This window comes from Aspergillus nomiae (genome assembly GCF_001204775.2).
Source record: "Aspergillus nomiae NRRL 13137 chromosome Unknown contig00096, whole genome shotgun sequence".
Taxonomy (NCBI): Eukaryota; Fungi; Ascomycota; class Eurotiomycetes; order Eurotiales; family Aspergillaceae; genus Aspergillus; species Aspergillus nomiae.
Window position 1 is genome coordinate 15,469 of NW_015378151.1, and position 21,653 is coordinate 37,121.

A 21,653-nucleotide genomic window follows, 5' to 3' on the forward strand; every position below is an offset into this window, starting at 1 on the left:
GGAAGTAACAATATCTAGCATTAGACGTGCTCTTTTATATAAAGGCTAGTTTAAAAAGAAAGCTAAACAGAAAGCAAGCGAACAGAACTCTGACTTGCGAGAGGAATACTTTGATAGAATCTTGGATTTTCACTCAGATCAATTTGTTTTTGTGGATGAGTCTGGATGTGATAAATAGATAGGCGTTAGAAGGACAGACTACTAGTCTCCTCGTAGTATGACTCCTATACAAGTTACGAAATTCTACCGCAGTCAGTGAGCGGTCCGTCCTGCTACAATTCCAATTCTTAGTCCCAGACCCTACTTCATAAATTCCCTTCTTACGGCAACTGGTTATTGGTAGGTATTATATAGTTCCTAGGAATCAGCATAGATGATCTCTTCAAATGTTCTAGCAGCAGATATACATTCGTGTCGCCACTCAGCATTGAAACTCTCCTAAAATTAAGAAGCCCAGTTGTGAGAAAGGCAACCAAAGCTTCTCCATCTGGTTATCTATAGTATATTAAAATCCTTAGAGTATCAACCCTTTCCGGCAAACACACCTATAAACCCTTTTAAGATCCATATTATAGGGCAGACTTTCTGTCGACCAGCAGGCAGTAACTTCCACGCTTGAAAGCCGGGAATTCCTCGCAATACCCCGTGGCGTTTATTTAATATCTAGCACTGTAGTATATATATACTCGTTCCAAATATAGCCTTTCTATAACATTCCCCGGGCTCTCAATAGACTCTTTGACTTGCTATCAGTTTTTTTTTTTAAAAAAAAAAATTATAGACCCTTTGTTATACAGCAATACATTTACAATAAAACTTAACAAACATTATTTATAGGGACTGAGTAGCAGTACATGATTTATAGTCGTGATTTATGGTCATGGTCTGGTATCACACCATGATTTACAGCAAGAGAAGAATTATATATATTTCATGCAAGGAGTTTACAACAGTTAATAGATCTTTTAAATATATACGCAATATTCTATCGCTATTCAGGTAGCTTTGCATATTTATCATCGATATAACTTGTTCAAAAGCTGTCCAACTCATACTTGTATTATCCTTGCATTACCCCTCCTTCTCATCCCTATCTTTCTTGGGAAATGTCCAAGCGCGGCGGGAATGTTTAATAGTCAACATAACCCCCTCCGGAAACATCGATTTTTCCTTCTCATTACTGCTAGTCACCGATTTGTTACTCGAATCCGATCAATACTAAAGACGGAAATAGGTAGAAAGCAGAAAGCCCACCGTGAATTGAGTGCTGCAAAGAACATGGCTTCTGAAAAAGGTGTTAATTCAGCAACTCCAGAGTGCCCAACAATTGACTACAAGCAGCCGGATTCATCGTAAGTTCTCACGACAAAGCTGAGCTACATATAGTACCCAATAACTAACCGGTCTTTTGCTGACCATTCTAGCCCATATGAGGATCCATTTGTCACACTTCTCATAGGGCGTAAGGAGTACGCTGTTCCCAGATGCTACCTTAGGGCTTACTCGCAATTTCAAACTAGATCGGAAAACAGCCTATATGTTAGGTTGTTAGATATCGAGGAAGACATTGGACACACTGTTGTCCATTTCTTATACACTGGGAGATATGAAACGCTTAACACTGCTCCTAGTAAAGGTATATATGATATACCAAAAGAGTTTCGACGAAGCGTCCAAGTTTACCGTGCCGCCTTGACGTATAGAATACATGGTCTAGAAGCCCTTGCCAAGAGGTATATCGAAATACTTAGTCATTCGGTGTCCATCTACTATATTCTGGACACAGCTAGGACAGTATTTTCAAAAATCCCTGGTGACGGCGCCTGGATCCGCGACTATCTCTATACGCAACTTCGAAGGGCCTTTTGCTTGGATGAGCGTATATTCGACCACGATGGACTTTACAAAGCACTTGGGAACGACCTATCTTTTACTAAGGCAGTGATAAAGATGATCTTCACTCTCTACAATGATAGGATATCCTCCCTACAGTCCCTCAGAGGTCAAGAGAGGCAAATAGAAAGCATAGCAAATCGCCAAGGTAAGCTTGAAAATATCCATGAAGATGGACAGCCTAATAAAGAGACCCCATTGAAAAAGATTGTGAAGTCAAGTCTGTAACTGATTTATGTGCAGCTAAGGAGCAACCTGCCGAAGTGTACACGGTCGAAGACAAACAACAACCCGAACAAGAACAGCGTGAAGCAGAAGGGTTTGCAAAACAAAAACAGGAAGACAAGATGTATAAGAAGAAACAGGAGGAAGAGAAGAGGAAATGGGAGGAAGAGAAGAAGAAACAGGAGGAAGAGAAGAAGAAATGGGAGGAAGAGAAGAAGAAATGGGAGGAAGAGGAATATATGAAGAAATGGGAGGAAGAGGAGAAGAAGAAACAGGACGAAGAAGAGAAGGAGCAGTAAGGATAGTACTGTACTGTATGAGGAAGTCAAATTGGAAAGATACCTCTAACGTAACTGGTAAACGACCTTATGTGAAAGCAACTCCTTCATAGAAGCATTCGCGACTTGTGAACCTGGATATTGTACACCAAGTTGCGAAAACGGTGTCTGGGTGTTGCACACTCTTTTTCTAAATCAGTGGGTCTGCTAGTCCATATGTATATGATTAAGTATATTAAGTTACACCCATCATATCACTTAATATCAACTACTAAGGATGATACCATCTGTTTATAGACTAGAAGATCCATAATATTAAAACAAGAGTGTACAACACCCGGACACCGATTTTGTAACTTAGTGTACAGGCAGGCCAGGGTTTGAAATCAGACTTAGTTTAGTCCGAGGTGGAAGGGATTGTGTGCCTGTGATTATATTTTTTTAAGAATTATAAATATATCAACCCAGTCTATCCTGATTTGTCTTATGAGTGAGCCACAAGTCAACTCTATTTACAAACCTGCGAGCGACGCCTATTTCTACACCCTGTTTGACAAAAAACTCTGGGTCTATTTCGTCACGAATCTGTTTAACGTCCAGACAATTTTCTAGGGCTAGGTCACGCGCCTTCTTGATGCTTTCCTTGAATACCTCCGTGTTTACCTGAGATAGCTGCCAGTTGCTATAATCTTCCACCAATTCTTCAAGTGACCCGGGGATATTAGTAAGATCAACCTGGGTGTTTCGTGACGAGCTTGTCTCAGGACCATCTGATGGAGATATAAGTGGCTGAGATAGAAGAACATTGATATTAATTGGATGATACATCGATCCAGTTGCAGGGTGAGAAGTTTTTTGTTTTCTTTCTTTGTCTCTCTCTCTTTCTCAGCATAAATGGTTTCTCGAATGGTATAAGGAACATCGTCGTGGGTCTCTAGGGTTCCGCCATCCTCTACATGGGCGACAAGACTCCTTATATGATGCCCTAAAAGTTTGTAATGCTTTTTCCCCACCGGATCCAACCAGCAGAATTAGCCATTATGGTTGCATGGGCGGCCAGGGCAACGCATCACTCGATAAACATGTCGCCAGGCAAAAGTCTGTCCGGAAGAGCGCTCGGCATTAATGCGAGCCTCTCGCTCCCTGAGCATTCCCGCCGTTGCTGATGCAGGACCTCTGTTATCTGTTCGTGAGTTGCTGTCCTCTAAGTACTTAATACAAATCTCAAGCCTTAGATCCTTGCTATTATCAAAAAGTGCCTTCTATTTTAGTAGCTGCCTCTTTATACTAGTCCAATTAATATTACTAGTATGTTCAAACCGTTTAGTAAGGGTACGATGTGAACGATGGTTTATAGAACCTACAACCGTGGTGTCATCGTATCTTATCTGTTTGTTGGTTAGGGCTCTTTTTCTTTGGTACAACATTATTGGCCTTTTGCTTTATGTTTTCCTAGTATGAACTTGGTGTTTGGTCCAGGTCTTGTTCGGTATCAGTTGTCAAGATCCAGTGGTTAAGGGTCACCTTCCACTCAATCACGTAATATATACTCTTATTATCCCAGTTAATCTCACAGGGGGAATGCATCTGTGCTCGCTGACTCGCGGGAAACGGTGTGGAGCGCCCATTAATTGTAGTGAAAGGATACAAGACCCGGGCGCCGGTTTTGAATTTTAGTGTACAAATGGTTTTACCATAGATAACTCTGGTCTTCGTACCCACCTCTATGCTGTCATTGCATTTGTTAACTTATCTAGAGTTTTATACCTTGTGTCGGATACCGTTCGCTGGTGATAGATCTTTTACAAGAGATAAGATCGAGTTATTTGTTATATATTATATTATATTTTTATATCTCTTTAAACTGCATAAGCTCGTAGTGTTTGCTTTGCTGGTTTATGCACCCAAAACGCCAGTAGGTTCCTTGGTTCCAAAAGTCATGCCATATTCATGGCCCCTCAACATATGTACTCATGCATGCATGCATTCACATCGCTATATTCAGAGCATTCAAAAGGAGAAGAGTTGCGCCACAACATTAAAAAGGATTACAGAGGACGACGAAAAACACAAAAACGTTGTATCAATGCGTAAGCGACGGCCGTAGCTGGTTCATTAGACATGATACCATTTACTCGCGGATCTCGGTGGCGGGCTCGCTGTGCTCAGCCCGACCCTCCTGCTTTGGGGAAGCGGGGGGTCCTTGGATATCGCGGACGATGCCTCCGGGGGCGTCCAGCCAGCACTCTTCCAGGGCTTGACGTGGAGGACGTACATAGTGTCGACTTCCTCAAGAGTACGACCCTGGGTCTCATTGACGAAGAAGAAGACGACGAGCACGGCAGCAAAGCAGCAGCCTGCGAAGACGTAACCGTAGGCAAAGTCGATAGAGCTGGAGATGAAGGGGGTGAAGAAAGAGATCAAAAAGTTCCAGGTCCAGTTGGCAGCAGTGGCAAGACCAATGCAGACGGCACGGTAGCGAGCAGGGTACATCTCACCACAGATAGCCCACACGATAGGTCCCCAGGTGGTGGCGAAGCCGACGATGAAGAAGCAAGTGAAGACAATCATGGCAGTACCAGCCTGAGGGGTGTTGGGAGGGTTCTCCAAGTCCAAGGCGAAGTGACCGATGGAGGCCCAGATCATGAAGCAGATGAACATCCAGGAGGCACCGACCATCAGACTGTTACGACGACCGAAGTGCTCAACCACGTAGAGACCGGGAAGGGTCATACCGAAGTTGACGGCACCCAGAATGATCTGAGTGACGTAGCTGTTGTTCAAACCGGTAGAAGTGAAAATGGTGTTACCGTAGTAGAAGAGGAAGTTGGCTCCAGTGAGCTGCTGCAGCGACTGCAAAGCAATTCCCAGCATAACACGGTAGAACATACGGGGACCAGTGAAGACTTCGAAAAAACCGGCCTGTCCGGCAGCCTTCTCCTCCTCGAGCTTGTCCTTCATATCCTTCATCTCCTGGGCGATACACCGGTGATTAGGGCCGACACCGTAAAGCTTGCACATAACCTCACGGGCTTCTTCGACACGGCCCTGACGGTAGGCAAAACGGGGAGACTCGGGAAGGAACAAAGTACCAACACCCAGGATCAAGGGCCAGGCGAAGCCGATGCCCATAGTGATACGCCAGGAAGCGGTACCGTTGATGGATTCGGTACCGAAGTTGACAAGATAAGAGATGAAGATACCGAAGGCAACGAACAGCTGGAAGGCGCTGACCATGGCACCACGGACCTGACGAGGAGCGGACTCACTCTGATACATGGGGACGATACTGGACAGAGCGCCGACACCCAGACCGGCCACCCAACGACCCATAGCAACTTGGACCCAATTGTCGGTGGTAGCGATCTGAATGATGATACCGACGATGTGGATCACCGACCAGAAGGAGATAGAGTATTTGCGACCAATGCGATCGGCGATAGGAGCAGCGACGAGGGCGCCAATCATGGTACCAATGGACAACTGCAGCCAGATTAGTTTGATCCTCATTCGCCCAGTCAAAGTATAGCATTCATGGACTTACCAGACCGACAATCAAACCATTGCGCACGTTGCTGAAAGCGTATGTTCCATCAGCGTGCTGTTCCGCAAAGCGCATCTTGAAATCATTCATAGTTGTAAAGCCAGCAATTTGACCTGAGGTCAAAGTCAGTAAAAAGCATGGTAGGTTCTCCAGAGGGACGTTGACATACCGGTTGAGTAACCGAAGATAAAGCCACCCATCGAGACACACAAACCCAAGATGAAGGACCGCCATGTCAGATACTTGACGGGGCTGTCGTCAAGCATGACATTATCCTTCTCCAAGCTTGAGTCGGCTCTGACAGGAGTAGGAGTATCGGAGTGTTCCTGGTGTTCAGGCTGGTCGGCCTGCGGCTTAAGCCGGGCCATCAGATTAGAGACACCCATGATGACAGATGGATTCCTCAGTGATCTAACGAATCCTTGGTGGTTGATGAAGGGATGAAAGATGGGATGAGAAGAGAGAAGGAAACCGGGGAGGCAACGTGGGAAGCGTGGAGATATATAACCCAGCGTCGGAAGTTAATAACGGCATCGTGGGATTATTAGTGCGCTTAACGAAAATTAAATGAAAGGTTTTACATGAACGGTCCATACGTCGGCAAGACAAAACGTCGCTCCATCCCAGGGATTGGAGGGCACCCCATTCTCGGGGTAGGGACCATGGCAGGAAAAACGGGGGCCCAGATCTCAAGGGCCGAACCAGGAAGGATAGTCGGATGCTAGGGGGGCGGAGTGTGTTCTTGGATGCTTCGACAGAGACTCTTGGAGTGGGGAGACAGTGGGGATGTGCCTGGAGACGACCAAAAGAGTAAAGTTATCGTTGGCATGGATGGGTTGAGGTTCGTTGCCGGGCTCGCCGTCGATTATCGTGAAAGCGAAGAGAAACAAAAGAGTCTGGAATTCCTCCAAAACAGTCACGGGGACGTCATGTGCGTCTCATGATGCTCGCCTGGTTTTTTTTTTCAGTTTATTTTCTTTTATTATTTTCTTTTGATTTTTTTATTCAATTTTTTTAATGATTGTAGAACTCTGGTAGTATCCAGATTATTCTATTCCACTGTAGATACTACGCAGTTTTTTCCGTATTGTCTCACGGCCATGGTAGTTGACTGACATTCAGCCTGACTCTGTTTACACACACACTTAATTCCTTTGCCGCATAACATTTCAGGATTCACACGCATAATTATTCTGTTGGTTGGGATACAGGAAGATCTACGGGCAATTGTCTACATTTGACGATCCACAACATCCCTTGACTCCTTTCTCAACAGAGTTGTTTTAACGATGTTAACGAGGTCCATGCAAATCTGCCTCACTCATTTTTCATTTTTCATTTTTTCTGGCTCAAATTTAATTATAGTTCCCCTGAAGACACATAATACGTACTATGAGTAAAGTTTTCTGGTTCCGAGCTGGTACCAAGAGTCGTGGCAGATCTAAATGGATCCACCCCGAGAGAAAAAAATTCTGGGCGATCCCGAGTCGGGAAGTGGAAGGTAATGATGGGTGCCGATAAAGTTAACCTACGCAGCATCCGAACTCTGTCACTGTAGGCTTGGCTAGAAAAAAAACAGGAGAAATATGATTACGAAGTGACAAATTCAATGTTTAGTAGAAGGCCACATTGTCTGACTGCGATACCTACAATAATATCCAATGCATGTCTTCTGCTATGTATGTATGCCATTGGAATCATTCCGAACCTATCGGCCGTCCGAGAAGTCGGCATCGTGGTCCGTCAGTTACTCGGTGTGCCGATTCGGTCAACTCGACGTCACATACGGAATAGCTAGGAGAAAAAATTTCTGCTGGTGCGTTCGAGTGGTGGACCGTCGCATCAAGCTACCTTGGCGTCTGACCCACTGTCCGATTCTCATCCAACCATCGTTGAGAAGTGCGGACTTTAGTAGAGCCGATGTTGAATGGTGCAACTTTAGTCTCAACAAACAACGGCTGAGGTTCCCTATTTTCCTACGTGGGCCGTGGTCCCACCCGGAGGCCTGCCGAGCAAAATCTCTCAGCCTCGACCAATTCGGCCTCCGGTGAAACCACGGCGTTACCCTACCCAGGGCACATCGGCATGCCGTACGGAAGCAGACCTTAATGGATTGAGTCTAGTCGGGAAAAGTCTGCATGCAGATCAACAGAAGCAGTTAACCTGTTTAGTCAGTCGGGCATCTAGGCGACGCTGTTCGTGGTCAACTCACGGTGGTATGACAATCATAGAAGTCATCATGCAATCTAAATCATGTGTTTGTATAACTTTTTTGCCTTCATGTCTCTTGATAGTCTTTGCTTGTCTGTTGCTTCTTTTTGCTTCCTTGTCTATATTGACGATCCTATGATCAGTAGATCACAGACCGGGACGTGCATTTTTTTTCTCGGCGGCAATACCATGGAAACCAACCGATGTGCCTGGGCCAGCTATGGCACCGCAAATTTTACTATTGGCGGGTTTCTCGGGATGGCAAATGTGTTTCACAGGTATCTCGGCCTGCGTCATAAGATTGCCTGCTATGTTCCGTGGTAGAGTATCACAGAGAATTTTTGTAGCCAGGTTGTAGTAGTTGCACAGTACTGCCGGGATATGACATCCATGATGCTACCCAGATGATATCACACAGTACTATAGCACCATTATAGGCAAAATTGGACTGCTGAGAAACAAACAGCTTTGTTTGCTGGCTATCAATAATGCATTGTGTTATAGACGGAAGAAATAGTAAGCAATAGTGTGTATGTTTGTGTTACCAGAACATCACGGATTAAGCTATACGCCAACTCTTGGGCTGCAGACTTCCCCAGCTTCTCTACTCCATGTCAATAAAGACATCGCGTGTTTCTCCAGACCCCAGCACTCCAGTATCGAGAATCAAAACCCCAAACCTCCGGTTTCTGCAACACGTGGTACTCCAGAATCGGTTCTTGGGAAAAGTCATGGCGACGAAGTACAAAGACATTCACCGGAGATGAGACTATAGCCCTATACAGTAACCGGCCACCAGCTCCACACCAGCTGCATTTTTAGGCCTATCGCTGGCACTTGATTGGTGAGTCGGTGGATTTACCTATCAGTAGCTGTATCAAAGTAGCTTAGCTTGTTCTATATCAGTGGCTTACCCTCAGGACAAGACATTCGACCTGGTTTAGAAAAGTCGTACGACTTTCTCCCGCAGTTCTTGCATGCTAATGCCAATGCCCAGTGCCAATGCTTGAGGTTCCGACAGTACTAGGCTAATGGGATACTGTTCATAACTGCCGTCCATGGCATGGTGATCATATTCGCCTCTGATTAATACTTGGCCTCTGAGCTCTTCCTCGCCACCCGGGATGATACTAAGAATGGCTGATTTGTGACCAGTGGAATATACTCATTTTCGAGCTAGCACAGGTGATAACCTGGTTATTGATTCCGATAGCACCAACGTACACTTGAATTAAGGTTCCAGAGCAATGGAAGAAGCTTTGACAAAGGTCATTGCAACCGGAAATACCATAAATGCGACTGCCAGGGCCTTCGAACCCAGGGCCTAGAAAATATAGTCTATTCCATGGTGGACTCAGGCACCTTAGACGTTCTGTGTATACTAGACAATGTGATCAGAACCCCGCTACCTCAGGCTACCCAAGGCTTTCAACACTATGTTCGGCCAATGTGACCTATCTAATTTATTAGTACTACCTAAACCCTTCCACTGAACCGATCCAGATATCCTGTGAGGTGTTCAGAATGGCGTTCAGACGAAACATCTGCCTCGATCGATGCACCCTTACATTCCTCTCTCCGGGATGCGGTAGAAAAGAGCATGTTCTTGTCAGCTTATGGAGCTAGCGATTGGCAGTTGAAGCTATTAAGGTGGACATAAGGATCGCCGTGGTGTTGAAACGATACATATAATATGCTAGTCACTGTAACCCTGCGAGCGGCATATATAGTTGTTTCTATCGAGCACTCTCCACATTCACATTGGCACCTCATATCACAATACTGAGAGGGAAGTATTGGTCTGATGTAGAATGTAGAGGCTGTACTGCTGCTCACTGGGTATAAAATGTAGAAGCTAGAAAGTTATATACCGCATTACTTCTTGTAGACCGAGGAACTGTCCGGCAGCCAACCTAACACCTAGTGACCTAATCATGAACACTATCAATAATAATCACCTCCAATGAAATAGATTGTCTTTCTGACGTCGATTAAACTTCTACTAGCGTAATAAAACGATGCCTTTTTTTGCAGTGTCTTCACCCAAGATCATACAGCGCCCAATCTTGTTCAAACAACGGATTAACCAAATAAACACTGAAATTCATGTCATCATGCTGCCCTCCCTGCCGTATCAATCACACGATATACTGCGAGTCTCTGCAGCAACAAAGTTCAAGCACGGCAGATACCTTTGCTTAAGTGCTCTTCTTCGCCTTTTCGCGCTCGGCCTTGCGCAGAGCTCGCTTCCGAATGGACTCGTGCATTCCCCGATTCTGGGCAGTAACGAACTTCCCCATGGTTCCGGCGATGCAGGTCAAGAAGTAGGCCATCAATCCATGGCTCCAGTAGGGCGACGAGCTGTAAGCATAGAATGGAGATCCGCCATTGCGTCCAATCTTGGACAACACCGACTTGACAAACGACCGGGGATCGGGGATCGTAGCACTGGCCCGGCGAATCTTTGACATAGCAGAAGTGATGAGATATGCCTGTACGAGCTCAACAGTGATACCGTGCTGCTCAAGTTCCGAGCCGAGAGCCGTCGACCACTGCTGCAGGAAGGCCTTGCTACCAGAGTAAGTGGCAAGAAGAGGGGTAGGGAGAAGGCCACCAAAGGATCCCATTGTCAAGATCAAACCACGCTTGCGCTGCATCATGCCCGGCACGATCAACTGAGTAGCACGCAAGGTTCCCATACAGTTGATGGTTATGATGTCCGTCATCTCCTCCTGAGAAGTCAATGCAAACGGCGTGGGGATGTCATGGCTCTTTCCAACATTGTTTACTAGAATGGCTACGTCCAGCTCATCCACTAGGGTCTTCAGCTTGTCATAGTCGCTATCTTCGTTGCGAGCAAAGTCCATGGCCAGGGTTTTGGTCTGAACGGAGGCGTACTTGGAGGTGATCTCCTCGGACAACGCAGTCAGCTTCGAGGCAGTACGGGAGACGAGGACGATATTGAAGCCAGCACGAGCAAGTTGAAGCGAGAACTCCTTGCCCAATCCATCGGAGGCACCTGTGACAACGGCCCAGCTACCCTTGGGGCCGAAAGAGCGAAGCTGGCACATCAAAAGTTAGTGGTTTTGAGGTCTTTCTATCCAGAATTGAACCACGACTCACCGATTTTCCAGGAAGAACAAACAGGCTGGCAAGAACTCTGACAAAGGTCAAAGCCCTAGAGGCGACAAACAAGCTTCCTGCTGCAAGAAGGAAATACGCGCTGACAGCCTGCCATCCGGGAGCAAGGTTAAGCTCCACGTTAGACAGGCAAGTCGTATATTTCGACAGGAAATCCATGATTGGCGCCTTTTCCCCGTGAATGAGACGAATTGAGGTCCAACAATCGAAGTAAGGGTTGGTTTTTGAGGGAGAGATTCACGGCCGACGCGGAGATCGGAGGAACGTTAGCAGGATGAGAGTTGTTGTGCCAAGACAAGAACCTCGGCCCCCAACCATTGCTTGTGCGCCTTCCCCAAGCTACTGCTTGCTATAGGTCTCAGCTAGCATCACAGATCGCTCCAACTAAAAGCAAGCTCCGTCAATCACTCGATACTACCCGCGCCACAGCACACCATCCAATAAGCAATGGCTGCTATTCTCTCTTACTTGCCTCCTTTCGAGGGCTTTCTGCCCAAGTGGCTTTTCCTGGTACGTCTCCTATTCACAATTCCTTTAATCGCTTCATCCACACACAGGCATCATGTTAAGTTTGAACTCTTTCTAGGTCTCGGTAGTCTCTTCGGCGAACAGCCTTCAGGCGTACCGGTCGGACTCCTACACCGCGGAGCTTTACAATGGACGATCTGCTGATGGTCGTCCGCTAACCAACCCCTTATCCTCTCGCACTTTTGGCACCTGGACTTTCCTCTCCGCTGTGATCCGAATGTACGCAGCTTACAACATCACGACTCCTGTGGCATATGACCTCGCTATCTGGACTTTTGGAATCGCCTTGGTACACTTTGTTGGCGAGTGGCTGGGTTTCGGTAGTGCCCAACTCAAGGGACGTTTCGTGAGCCCTCTTATCGTTGCGTCGTCGACTCTGGCTTGGATGGTGACCCAGAGGGAGCACTACCTCTCTGCTTAATTCTTTACATGTATTTCCGCCTCTCTTTCTCTCTACTTGAGATCCTGGTCAATCGCATGAAGCTTGCATGCAATGCAGTCCTGGTGTTAGGAAGGGGAAATAAAAAAAATCAACTAGATACCCATGGCTAACAAAAGTTCTTTCTGTGTACCGTGACTCATTCAGAATACGAGATCATTCTACTCTACTCTGTTTGTGATATCTTACCCGTCCAACTTCTTCCTATACAGCTCTCCACCACAATTCCTTAATCTTGCCGCCGCTTGCTCAGGGGTGATGTCTCGCTGAGGCTCGCCCATCATTTCATAACTAGAAATCAATCAGCCACCTGATGAGAGCGAATACGTAGGGTCTATAACTTACCCAACCAAAAACTTCCGCACAGTTGCGCTGCGCAACAACGGAGGATAGAAGTGCAAGTGCAGATACGAAGACTCAATCTCCTCTTCAGTCCCATCGAGTGGTGCCTGGTGGATACCCATGCTGTATGGGAAGTGCGTCTCGAACAAATTATCGTAGCGTCTAGTGACCTCCGCGATGGCTTCGGCCAACTGTGCCTTCTCGTTGGCGTTTAGGTCAACGAGCGCACGCTTGTGTTGTTTGCTAACAATCATTGTCTCGAATGGCCAAACTCCCCACCAGGGGCAGACGACCAGGAATGCGTCGTTCTCGAACACCACACGCTCCTTCTTCTGGCTTTCGAGAGCCGCATAATCTTCCAACATGTGTTTGCCTCCGTGCTCCTTGCGGTATTTCTTAAGTTGTTCCAGCTCCATCGCTGGCTCTTCAGGTAGCGAGCTGGTGGTCCAGACTTGTCCATGGGGGTGAGGGTTCGAGCACCCCATGCCGCGCCCTTATTCTCGAAAATCTGCATATACCGATATTGCTCCTTGGGCTTGGCCAGATCAGCGGTGGGGGAGTTGGGAGGGAGGGTGGTCGCAGGGGCAAGAGCAGCCAGCGGTGACTTAGGTGACAGATGTGCACTGTAGATCTCAGTCCAGGCGTCAATGACGGGAGCAATCTCGGCTGGAGACAGATCTGCCAGGGTGAGGTTGTGGGCCGCGGAGAAGGTGAGCACGTAGCATTTGCCAGTGACAGGCTCTGCCTTCAGGAAGAAAGATTCCAGATCTAAAGTCGATCGTGTACACGTTAGCGCTGTGACATAGACCTACGCCTTCTGCTCTAGCTTATATGAGAACGCACCGTCTGCATTGTCCGGGCTATATGGCGCTTGCTCCTCCTTGACAGCGCTGTAGTCGTTCACGAAAACGAAAGTCTTTTCGTACTTGGGGTTCGCATCTCCTTGCGCACGCTTGTTGCCTGGGCACAGATAGCAAGCAGGATCATAGGTGGGCAGAGTTGTCTTGGAAGGACTTTCTTGAGCTCCTCTGTTTACAACGGAAGTTTAGCTCTCTAGAACTTCAGGTTTGTTTATTCCTCTTTTGGTCGAGGGCAGCCAATACGCCTAAAAATCAAGGAAATTTTTCTCTCGAGACTTACTGCCAAGGACGCTTAGTTCTGTGAGGGGACACTAAGATAGAAGAACCGCGGAGTGGGTTATACCTCCGATGGGAGATATCATCAAGGACGTTTTCGACCATGGTTGATTGCGAACAGTGCGCGGATGCTGTGCGATGGGGGAGAGACAAGCTACAAGAAGAAAAGAAGAAAAGAGGGGAGGCAGGAGGCAGGAGCGAAGGTCAGAAAAGATAAAGCGACGGCGGCGGGGCACATGGTCTGTTTCGCGGGGTCTCCGGAAAATTAAATGAGGCCCTTTCGGTACCGAACACACCGAGACCACCACGGGGAATCAATATAAAAACTCGGCATGACGTCTGTTCGGGTAAATAACAATGGCCTCAGCCTTGTCTACAGCACAGTTTCCATCGGGATCTGCAACGCATTGAATTGACCACATTCTTTCTCCACTACCATCGATCTGCCTTACAGGGGCAGATCGTTCAACTCTCGTGGCTGTCTTCCATCTATGCAGGAACAACGTCAACTACGGGATATTTGCTCTAGTTACCTACAACACCTACTAATTATCCGCATTGAATCAGATTGGTGGCTGAAAAACGCCGAGTGGGGTGCTCTTTCCTAGCGCACTTCTCCCGCCCGTATTCCGTAGCAAACGGGGCTGATATTAGCCGTTTTGTCTTGGCTAGCCGAGCTTCTCACCGGCTGCCCGAGTGTCCTGCGTGAAATGAACCGGGCCGACTAAGGATTGAGAGTATTTTAGTAATAAAGTCCCAGCATTGCATCTATGCTGACGTCAGGACCCGATTGGCTGGTCCCACGAAACGAGGGGCAACTGGTGGACTCTTATCGACATGGCTTATCAGCAATATCTGGGGAAGTTTCCAAGGGTACTCACTTCTACATCACATTGACCGTTAACCTTAGCGCTTCAAGGTCATTCATCCCATTATATCGGTCATGATTGGTTGTCCCACCTCTCTAATGGAACCGATACCGGCAAATGCGTAGCAGCCCACGTTTTATCGCGAAGCATGGCCACTAGTCGCTCCAGGCTCCACCTCTATTCCCTTCCAAATGAGGTATGATTGGGCTTGCATCAATTTACCTCTGAGCTAAGCCTTATCAAATGACGTTCAGGTGCTCGTTCAGATCCTAACCCCATTGCCAACCCCCTGCCTTCTCCCCTTGACGACGGTTTCCCGCCGGTTCTATGCTTTAATATTGCGGATCCTGCACTACCGAGTTCTTGTATCTGTATCACTGAGCGAATACAACCTTATGCTCGACTGTTTAAATCGGAGCTCGTACACTATCGAGCCTCACATTTTTTGCAAATACCTCGGCACAGATGGTTTGAACAACCAGTACGAAGGGGAGGGCTCATTATACGAGAATGTTGATACACCACAGCAGCTAGGAAGACTCGGTTCCCTCTATTCTAGATTTCGGCCTTGTGTGGTAGGAATGGGGAGAATCGGCGGAGGAAGGCGGTTTCCATCAGCGGGTAGGGCATCTACAGGGAAACGGGTTGTGCGGGTCAATGCTGATCGTGCCGACAGTCAACCAGGAGCAAGCGGACAGTTCAGTCGTGACACTTCCTATTCATCTGGAGGCGTTTGAAAACTTCATCCAAGTATGTATAGCCGTGAATGTAGTGGAAGTGATGTGGGGGAGTAATTTCCCCCTGGGTGCAGTGACTGTTGAAAACGGTGTTATCAGGTTGTTCAGAGACTGGCTAAGGAACCATGCGAAACATTCCGGTCAATCTTTGGGGTCCTCTCCTGGGTCGGAAGCATCCGATAATACTGCCTATTCGTCGACCAGCGAGGCTCCCTATCAGATGGTTTGGGTGGGTCAAAGCAAGAACGTTGGACTTAAGGTGCGGGTCAAGGAGAAGGATCTAATGGACGAATATTTGGACAGGGATTGGGGTGGTCCAGTCCTTTCTTATCGTGAAGAGGATCAATCTGCTAGCTATGAATTGACTATAGAAGGTACGTCTTCCGTGCATCAAGACCGCTAATATATCCTTCATTTTAATCTTTTCTAATACTAGAATTGCATGTCCGGACTACTCGTCTCTTTATGACACTGGAGAAGTCGTTGGAGCACAGCTTCCCCAAAGTTGTGAGCTTCACACGGAGCCGTGGATAGATTGTACACCATTCTAGGCCTTCTGTCGGATTACAGCTTCAATGCTTTACAATGTTCAATTATCTGTCTTTGGGTAAGTCTTGTTGAAAGGGTTTCTTTACCATATCTCTTGAACTTCTGGCGTATCTTGATGCCTCCTACCCCGTGTGTATACTCAATCAATGTATGTGCATACACGTTTGCACAATATTGTAGCCCTTCGCAAGGACCTCGATCAACTCACCGAGTCTTTTTAAGCTCCTGATCCAAGCCTTTACCAATTCTCAAGAGCGATCTATACGGTGTACATTCTCTCCTGAGCATTAGTACACCTTAGTACATACTAAGGTGATTACTTTATAAACAGTTGCCTGACAACCAGTTCCGATGACGCTCATGAATGATAGCTTCTGAGACAATATCATAAAAACACCTATGGGACAAGAAATTAACAAAGCTGAGGCAATTACACTCAGTGACACAAAGCAATATATCAAATGCTACATTAAACATGCAACATCGGCAATGTTGCCTGGTAGTAGTTCGGCATCTTCTTCCGGAGGCGTTGAAGTTGTCTCGCTTAGTTTCTCCACTACGTGGATCCACTTTGTCGGCACGGAATGCCGACTTTGCCGACTCGTCCATTCATCGTTGTCGTGTTAAAATGTGGGGGTTATCTGGATAGTGCTCAAGATATGCGAAAATCCATACTACGTGTCTTTATGCGTAGTATTATGAATTTGAAGTATATACTCCGTAGGTCAATCAGTGCTGTCGTTTGTCAAATCTCCAGCTGGTGCTCCACTTGGCCAAGCGAGCTTGTCGCCAGTAGTGCCAGGAACAGTCGGGCCGAAGTCTTGTTTGACTGTGGCGGCGGTTTATTTGTGGTTCTACCCTCGAATTTTGAAGGGCTGGAGACATGTTTGAACGGGTATATATGCCATCCTATTCAAGGTTTTAGGGATCTGCATCTAAAACTCGAAAGGATATTGAAAAAAGGAACATTTTGTGGCGTTAACCGAATGCAATGACACGTTGTGAAATTAGTACGTGGTTTTATGCAACGCAGGTTACTACTATATTTCTATAGGTATAACCGAGGCATATCTCGGTTGCTGTCCTAGGAAATTCAAGATTTTTTTTCCCTGCTTACGTTTCAAAATTTTTTTTATTTTTATTATTTTTTTTTCTTTTGTCTCCATATTGTGTCCTCATATTCTCGTATTAGCAATATGGCACTAATCTTATCCTTTTAACTATAGGGGTGCCCCATGACATTGGATTCCTATGATCTACACTTCTCTATTCAAGTTTTAGGACCATACGAAGCATAACACAGCTGATAGCGTGACACTGTTTCGCAAACGTTCCTCTACGCAGTATAAAATAAACATAAGGTGGGTCCATCGCTATGTCGATCCCATGGCACATGCCTGTCTTTGGAGGGACAAACTGAGGCTGGAATGGGCATTAAGCATCAATAACTAACTGATCAGGATATATAGTACCACAACGAGCATGGCTGGTCTAGCCGGGGGCGGCGAGGTGTCTTTATCCTCCAAGATACCCTACTGGCGTTTAATCCTCGACCAAAAGGTTGTTACACCTGAAGTGGTTAATTATCCTTATGCTGGATCAGGAACTGAAGATGACCCTTATGTTGTCAGCTGGATCCCCAACGACCCGCGTAACCCGATGGACTTCAGCGAGGTCCGGAAATGGTCCTATACTATCTTAGTCTCCTTTGTCACCCTGACTGTTGCTTTGGTTTCCTCTGCATACTCGGGTGGCATGGGCCAGATTGTCAAGGATTTTGACTGTGAACAGGAAGTTGCTATCCTCGGGATCTCCCTCTTTGTCTTGGGATTTGCCTTTGGACCGTTGATCTGGGCACCAATGAGTGAGACCTTTGGCCGTCGACATATTTTCACGAGCACATTCTTTCTCCTCACTGCTTTCAATGCGGGGGCTGCTGGAGCTCAGAACATTCAAACCCTTATTATTCTACGTTTTCTCGCAGGATTTTTCGGATCATCACCTTTCGGAAATGCAGGAGGTACGATTGCAGATATGTTCCCGGCGTCAAAGCGTGGCATTGCAATCAGTCTCTTCGCTGCAGCACCGCTCTGCGGTCCTACATTTGGTCCGGTAATTGGAGGGTTCCTTGGCTCTGCCGCGGGCTGGCGCTGGGTGGAAGGCTTTCTAGCCGCGTTAGCAGGTGTTGTATGGCTGTCCATGTGCTCCTTACTGCCAGAGACCTATGCTCCAGTTCTGCTGCGTCGCCGAGCTGAGAAACTTTCCGAACTAAGTGGTCAGGTCTACCGCAGTAAACTGGATATCGAACGAGGTAGAGCGACGTTGACCAAAACCTTGACTACGGCCCTCTCCCGCCCATGGCTTCTGCTCTTTAAGGAGCCGATTGTGCTTCTGTTCTGTATCTATATGGCTATCATATATGGAACGCTGTACATGTTGTTTGCGGCCTATCCGATCGTGTTCCAGGAAGTCCGTGGCTGGAGTGAGGGTATTGGAGGCTTGGCTTTCATGGGCATTCTAGTAGGGATGATCATCGCAGTCGCTTGCACCTTTCCCGACAATTTCCGTTATGCTAAGCTATGCGAGCAAACCACGGGTCGTCTTGCACCCGAGGTTCGTCTTCCCCCAAGCATTGTTGGAGGAATTGCCCTGCCCATCGGCCTTTTCTGGTTCGCGTGGACGAACTATCCAACTATCCACTGGATGGCCCCCGTGGCTGCGGGCGTACCGTTTGGGTTTGGACTAGTCCTGGTCTTCCTCAGTGTCTTCAACTATCTGATCGATGCCTACACGATCTATTCAGCATCAGTCCTTGCAGCTAACTCGGCTCTTCGGTCTCTATTCGGCTTCGCCTTTCCTCTATTCACCACCTATATGTATCGCAACCTAGGCATTCACTGGGCCTCTTCCATTCCCGCTTTCTTGGCCGTCGCGTGTATACCATTCCCTATTTTGATCTATATTTACGGGGCCCGGATTCGCAAGCACTGTGTTTACGCTGCTGAGGCCGAGGCATTCATGCAGCGCCTCGCAGCCAAGCAGAACGAGCCCCCGCGTCAAGAGCCAACTCAAGAGAAAGCGACTGTGGCTGAGAAAGCTGAGTCTATCTATATAACCAGTGACAGCGATGATTCCGACAGCCTCTCCACCATTCCATCCCAGGTTGCACTTGATCGACGAGGTTCTCGGGCGTCTAGGAAATCCGGACACTCTTTGGGCCGCACTGCGACACAGTACGAGGAAAACCCCTACGACATTGACCGTGTCAATACCCGCAATTCGGCTATTAGTGGTCGCGGACGAAAGGACTAGATGGGACAGCTGCATCCATTAATCTCTTCTCGGAGGCTTCTGATGCCTCACAATTGGCCTGGTCGATCGCCTGATTATACCAGGTGCCACACCAGCAATCGCTTACGATCTGCTTCCTTGGTTAATCCACGAAAGATATTGGTTGCCAAGCTTCAGGGCCTATGGCCTATGGAACGGCGAGCTCTATACACCCAAGACAAGCGCTTCGTTACTCGACACAGACGGATAGTACCGCTTCCGTTCCCGGGGTGAAGTTGTCATGCAGGAAGTGAAACTACATCCTCCTTGTGGAACGTATGCACAGTTACTGATTACAAGCGGTGAAAAGGAGGGGGGCAAGCCCTTCGTGTCTAAAGTCATACTATACCTACATACAATAGATGGAGAACAGCGGACGGGGGCATGTATGCATATACCTTGGCCTGATTCTCCACTGGTGCCACACATCCATGTTCATTTAGCTAATAGAAATACCTCTAATATTAATAAATTCATTTGATTCAGAGCAATATTCACTGAACCATGGCGGATTGCACTAGGAATTGCATTGGAATGATTACACAAAAAGAGGTCTGCTGACTATTCATACATATTCTGCAGATTATGTCGGTTCTTATACTCCTAAGTATCTGTTTGAAAAGAAATTCTCGCATTGTATTCGTAGAAGGAAATTATGTCCAACGGATAGGCTTCTTCTCGTATTGCTCCTTCAATTCCTCTCACTGCTAGTCCCCGGCCGACCTTGGGCACTTCACTTCTCTTCATCTTTTGTCTTCATCTTTTGGCTAGTCCTTCATTGCTGATCTTCTTTACTCCATCACACACTAGCGTTATGGCACCATCAGCCATTCTCTTTCTGACATTTAGTGAGCTGGGCCAGGCAACCGTCAGTTTAGCTGTGGCCCATGAGTTTCTCATTCGCTCTTATGATGTCCATATTGGCTCGTTTGCTCCTTTAGAGCCCGCTGTCTCCAAGCTCAATGCTCGTGCGGCATACCTGTCATCAGTGACAAATCGTGCCACTTTCCATCCAATCACTGGCCCTCCCATGATAGAGGCCAATGCTTGGTTCGATATACGTACCGATTCATTTCACGTTCATAATGTCGGATTCCGAGCAGCCCTAGACACATACAAGCACGTCCTGCCTGCAGTGGCAACCCCGTGGGATGGCCCGCAGTATATGGCCATATACCAAGACTGCTGTAGCCTCATGCGCACGCTCCAGCCAGCCATTGTTGTACTTGATCCACTCTTCTTACAGGCAGTTGATGCGTGTCGCATGCTAGAACAGCGCTATGTGGCCTTGTCTCCAAACACATTTAAGGAACTGACGAGACAGCCGAGGTTGGAGAACCTGTGGAAGCTCCCAATGTGAGAAACATAGTCTATCTACACTCGGCCCCCTTGCTCTGTGTATCTTGACTAATCATTCAGGATGTCTTCTGGTTTCCCTTATCCCTTACCTTGGTACCTGATTCTTCCAAACGCATATCTTGCCATTCGGCTGCTATTAACCCTTTTGGGCAATCCAAGAGCCCGAGAGCTCGCGGAATATCGTGAGGCGCACGGGCTGTCGAGTGTAACCTCTGCACACATCCCGGAACAGCTGAGCAAGGACAAGACTGTAGTTCTCCTCCCGGCCAGACAAGAGACTGAAATTCCTTGCTACTTTCCCGACAGCTTCACACTGTGTGGTCCCATACTGCGCCCTTATGCTCCGGCTGCCGAGGAGGATCCAGAGCTGGCTTCTTGGCTCGGACGACGGCCAACAGTGCTGGTGAACCTGGGGTCACATGTCACGTATACGATTGATGTTTTGAAAGAGCTCATGGCGGGATTCCGCATGCTCCTGGATAAGAGGCCGGATGTCCAAATCCTATGGAAAATCAAGCCAAGCTCCGGTACAACTCTCGAGGACATCATGCCCGACAATCTTCGTACGGCCGTCGCAGAGGGACAAGTTCGCGTTGAGCCGTGGTTGGCAGTAGAGCCTGTTTGCATTCTCACGAGTGGCCATGTAGAATGCATGGTTCACCATGGGGGGTCCAATTCTTATCATGAAGCGATACGGTCAGTATATTCCAGCTGTAAACTCTTCAGCTGAATGAGGGTATTTCCAGTTTCTGACAGCTTTTTTTGTTTTAGGGCTGGCGTGCCACAGGTCATCCTTCCCGTCTGGCTTGACACCTACGATTTCGCCATGCGTGCAGAATGGCTAGGCATTGGGATTTGGGCAAGTCGCAAGACTGCGCCAGTCGTCAATGGACCGGAATTGGGGCAGGCTCTGATTCGGGTGCTGGCAGGTGCCGCGAGCGAGTCGATGCGACACCGGGCGAAAACTATTGCAGCTAAACTGGGGCCAAAAGATGGACGAGTCATCGCATGTGAGAAGATTATTTCGTTGCTTACAGAGCCGTGCAACACGAAAATGCGCCGGTGAAGGAAA

General features: G+C 47.5%; 8 protein-coding genes across 8 annotated transcripts; 5 read left to right on the forward strand and 3 right to left on the reverse strand.

The window, feature by feature from the left end:
• Window positions 1-1,278: 1,278 nt before the first annotated feature.
• ANOM_005020 (uncharacterized protein) lies at window positions 1,279-2,417 on the forward strand (the record flags this gene model as incomplete). Its single annotated transcript, XM_015550277.1, has 3 exons — window positions 1,279-1,352; window positions 1,425-1,462; window positions 2,137-2,417. The coding sequence occupies 3 exons, from the start codon at window positions 1,279-1,281 to the stop codon at window positions 2,415-2,417; spliced, it is 393 nt and encodes a 130-aa protein (XP_015407897.1).
• A 2,094-nt stretch (window positions 2,418-4,511) lies between these two features.
• ANOM_005021 (sugar porter family MFS transporter) lies at window positions 4,512-6,326 on the reverse strand (the record flags this gene model as incomplete). Its single annotated transcript, XM_015550278.1, has 3 exons — window positions 4,512-5,879; window positions 5,941-6,053; window positions 6,110-6,326. 3 exons carry the CDS (start codon window positions 6,324-6,326, stop codon window positions 4,512-4,514), a joined length of 1,698 nt encoding a protein of 565 aa, XP_015407898.1.
• Window positions 6,327-10,081: 3,755 nt separating this feature from the next.
• ANOM_005022 (ketoreductase) lies at window positions 10,082-11,569 on the reverse strand. The gene is made up of 2 exons (XM_015550279.1): window positions 11,275-11,569; window positions 10,082-11,213 (listed from the first exon to the last, which is right to left on the reverse strand). The coding sequence occupies exons 1-2, from the start codon at window positions 11,449-11,451 to the stop codon at window positions 10,350-10,352; spliced, it is 1,041 nt and encodes a 346-aa protein (XP_015407895.1). The 5' UTR covers window positions 11,452-11,569; the 3' UTR covers window positions 10,082-10,349.
• Window positions 11,570-11,739: 170 nt separating this feature from the next.
• Window positions 11,740-12,241, forward strand: ANOM_005023 (Erg28 family protein; the record flags this gene model as incomplete). The annotated part of the gene is made up of 2 exons (XM_015550280.1): window positions 11,740-11,802; window positions 11,879-12,241. The coding sequence occupies 2 exons, from the start codon at window positions 11,740-11,742 to the stop codon at window positions 12,239-12,241; spliced, it is 426 nt and encodes a 141-aa protein (XP_015407896.1).
• A 203-nt stretch (window positions 12,242-12,444) lies between these two features.
• Window positions 12,445-13,890, reverse strand: ANOM_005024 (UDP-glucose:hexose-1-phosphate uridylyltransferase; the record flags this gene model as incomplete). The annotated part of the gene is made up of 5 exons (XM_015550281.1): window positions 12,445-12,550; window positions 12,605-13,039; window positions 13,120-13,369; window positions 13,445-13,629; window positions 13,742-13,890. Coding segments are annotated over 5 exons (1,125 nt in total), but the record flags the coding sequence as incomplete, so codon positions are not given.
• An 864-nt stretch (window positions 13,891-14,754) lies between these two features.
• ANOM_005025 (F-box domain protein) lies at window positions 14,755-15,877 on the forward strand (the record flags this gene model as incomplete). Its single annotated transcript, XM_015550282.1, has 4 exons — window positions 14,755-14,802; window positions 14,861-15,227; window positions 15,283-15,717; window positions 15,780-15,877. 4 exons carry the CDS (start codon window positions 14,755-14,757, stop codon window positions 15,875-15,877), a joined length of 948 nt encoding a protein of 315 aa, XP_015407891.1.
• A 1,497-nt stretch (window positions 15,878-17,374) lies between these two features.
• Window positions 17,375-19,204, forward strand: ANOM_005026 (MFS transporter; the record flags this gene model as incomplete). The annotated part of the gene is made up of 1 exon (XM_015550283.1): window positions 17,375-19,204. The coding sequence occupies one exon, from the start codon at window positions 17,375-17,377 to the stop codon at window positions 19,202-19,204; it is 1,830 nt and encodes a 609-aa protein (XP_015407892.1).
• Window positions 19,205-20,036: 832 nt separating this feature from the next.
• Window positions 20,037-21,647, forward strand: ANOM_005027 (glycosyltransferase family 1 protein; the record flags this gene model as incomplete). The annotated part of the gene is made up of 3 exons (XM_015550284.1): window positions 20,037-20,578; window positions 20,642-21,277; window positions 21,353-21,647. The coding sequence occupies 3 exons, from the start codon at window positions 20,037-20,039 to the stop codon at window positions 21,645-21,647; spliced, it is 1,473 nt and encodes a 490-aa protein (XP_015407893.1).
• Window positions 21,648-21,653: the final 6 nt, after the last annotated feature.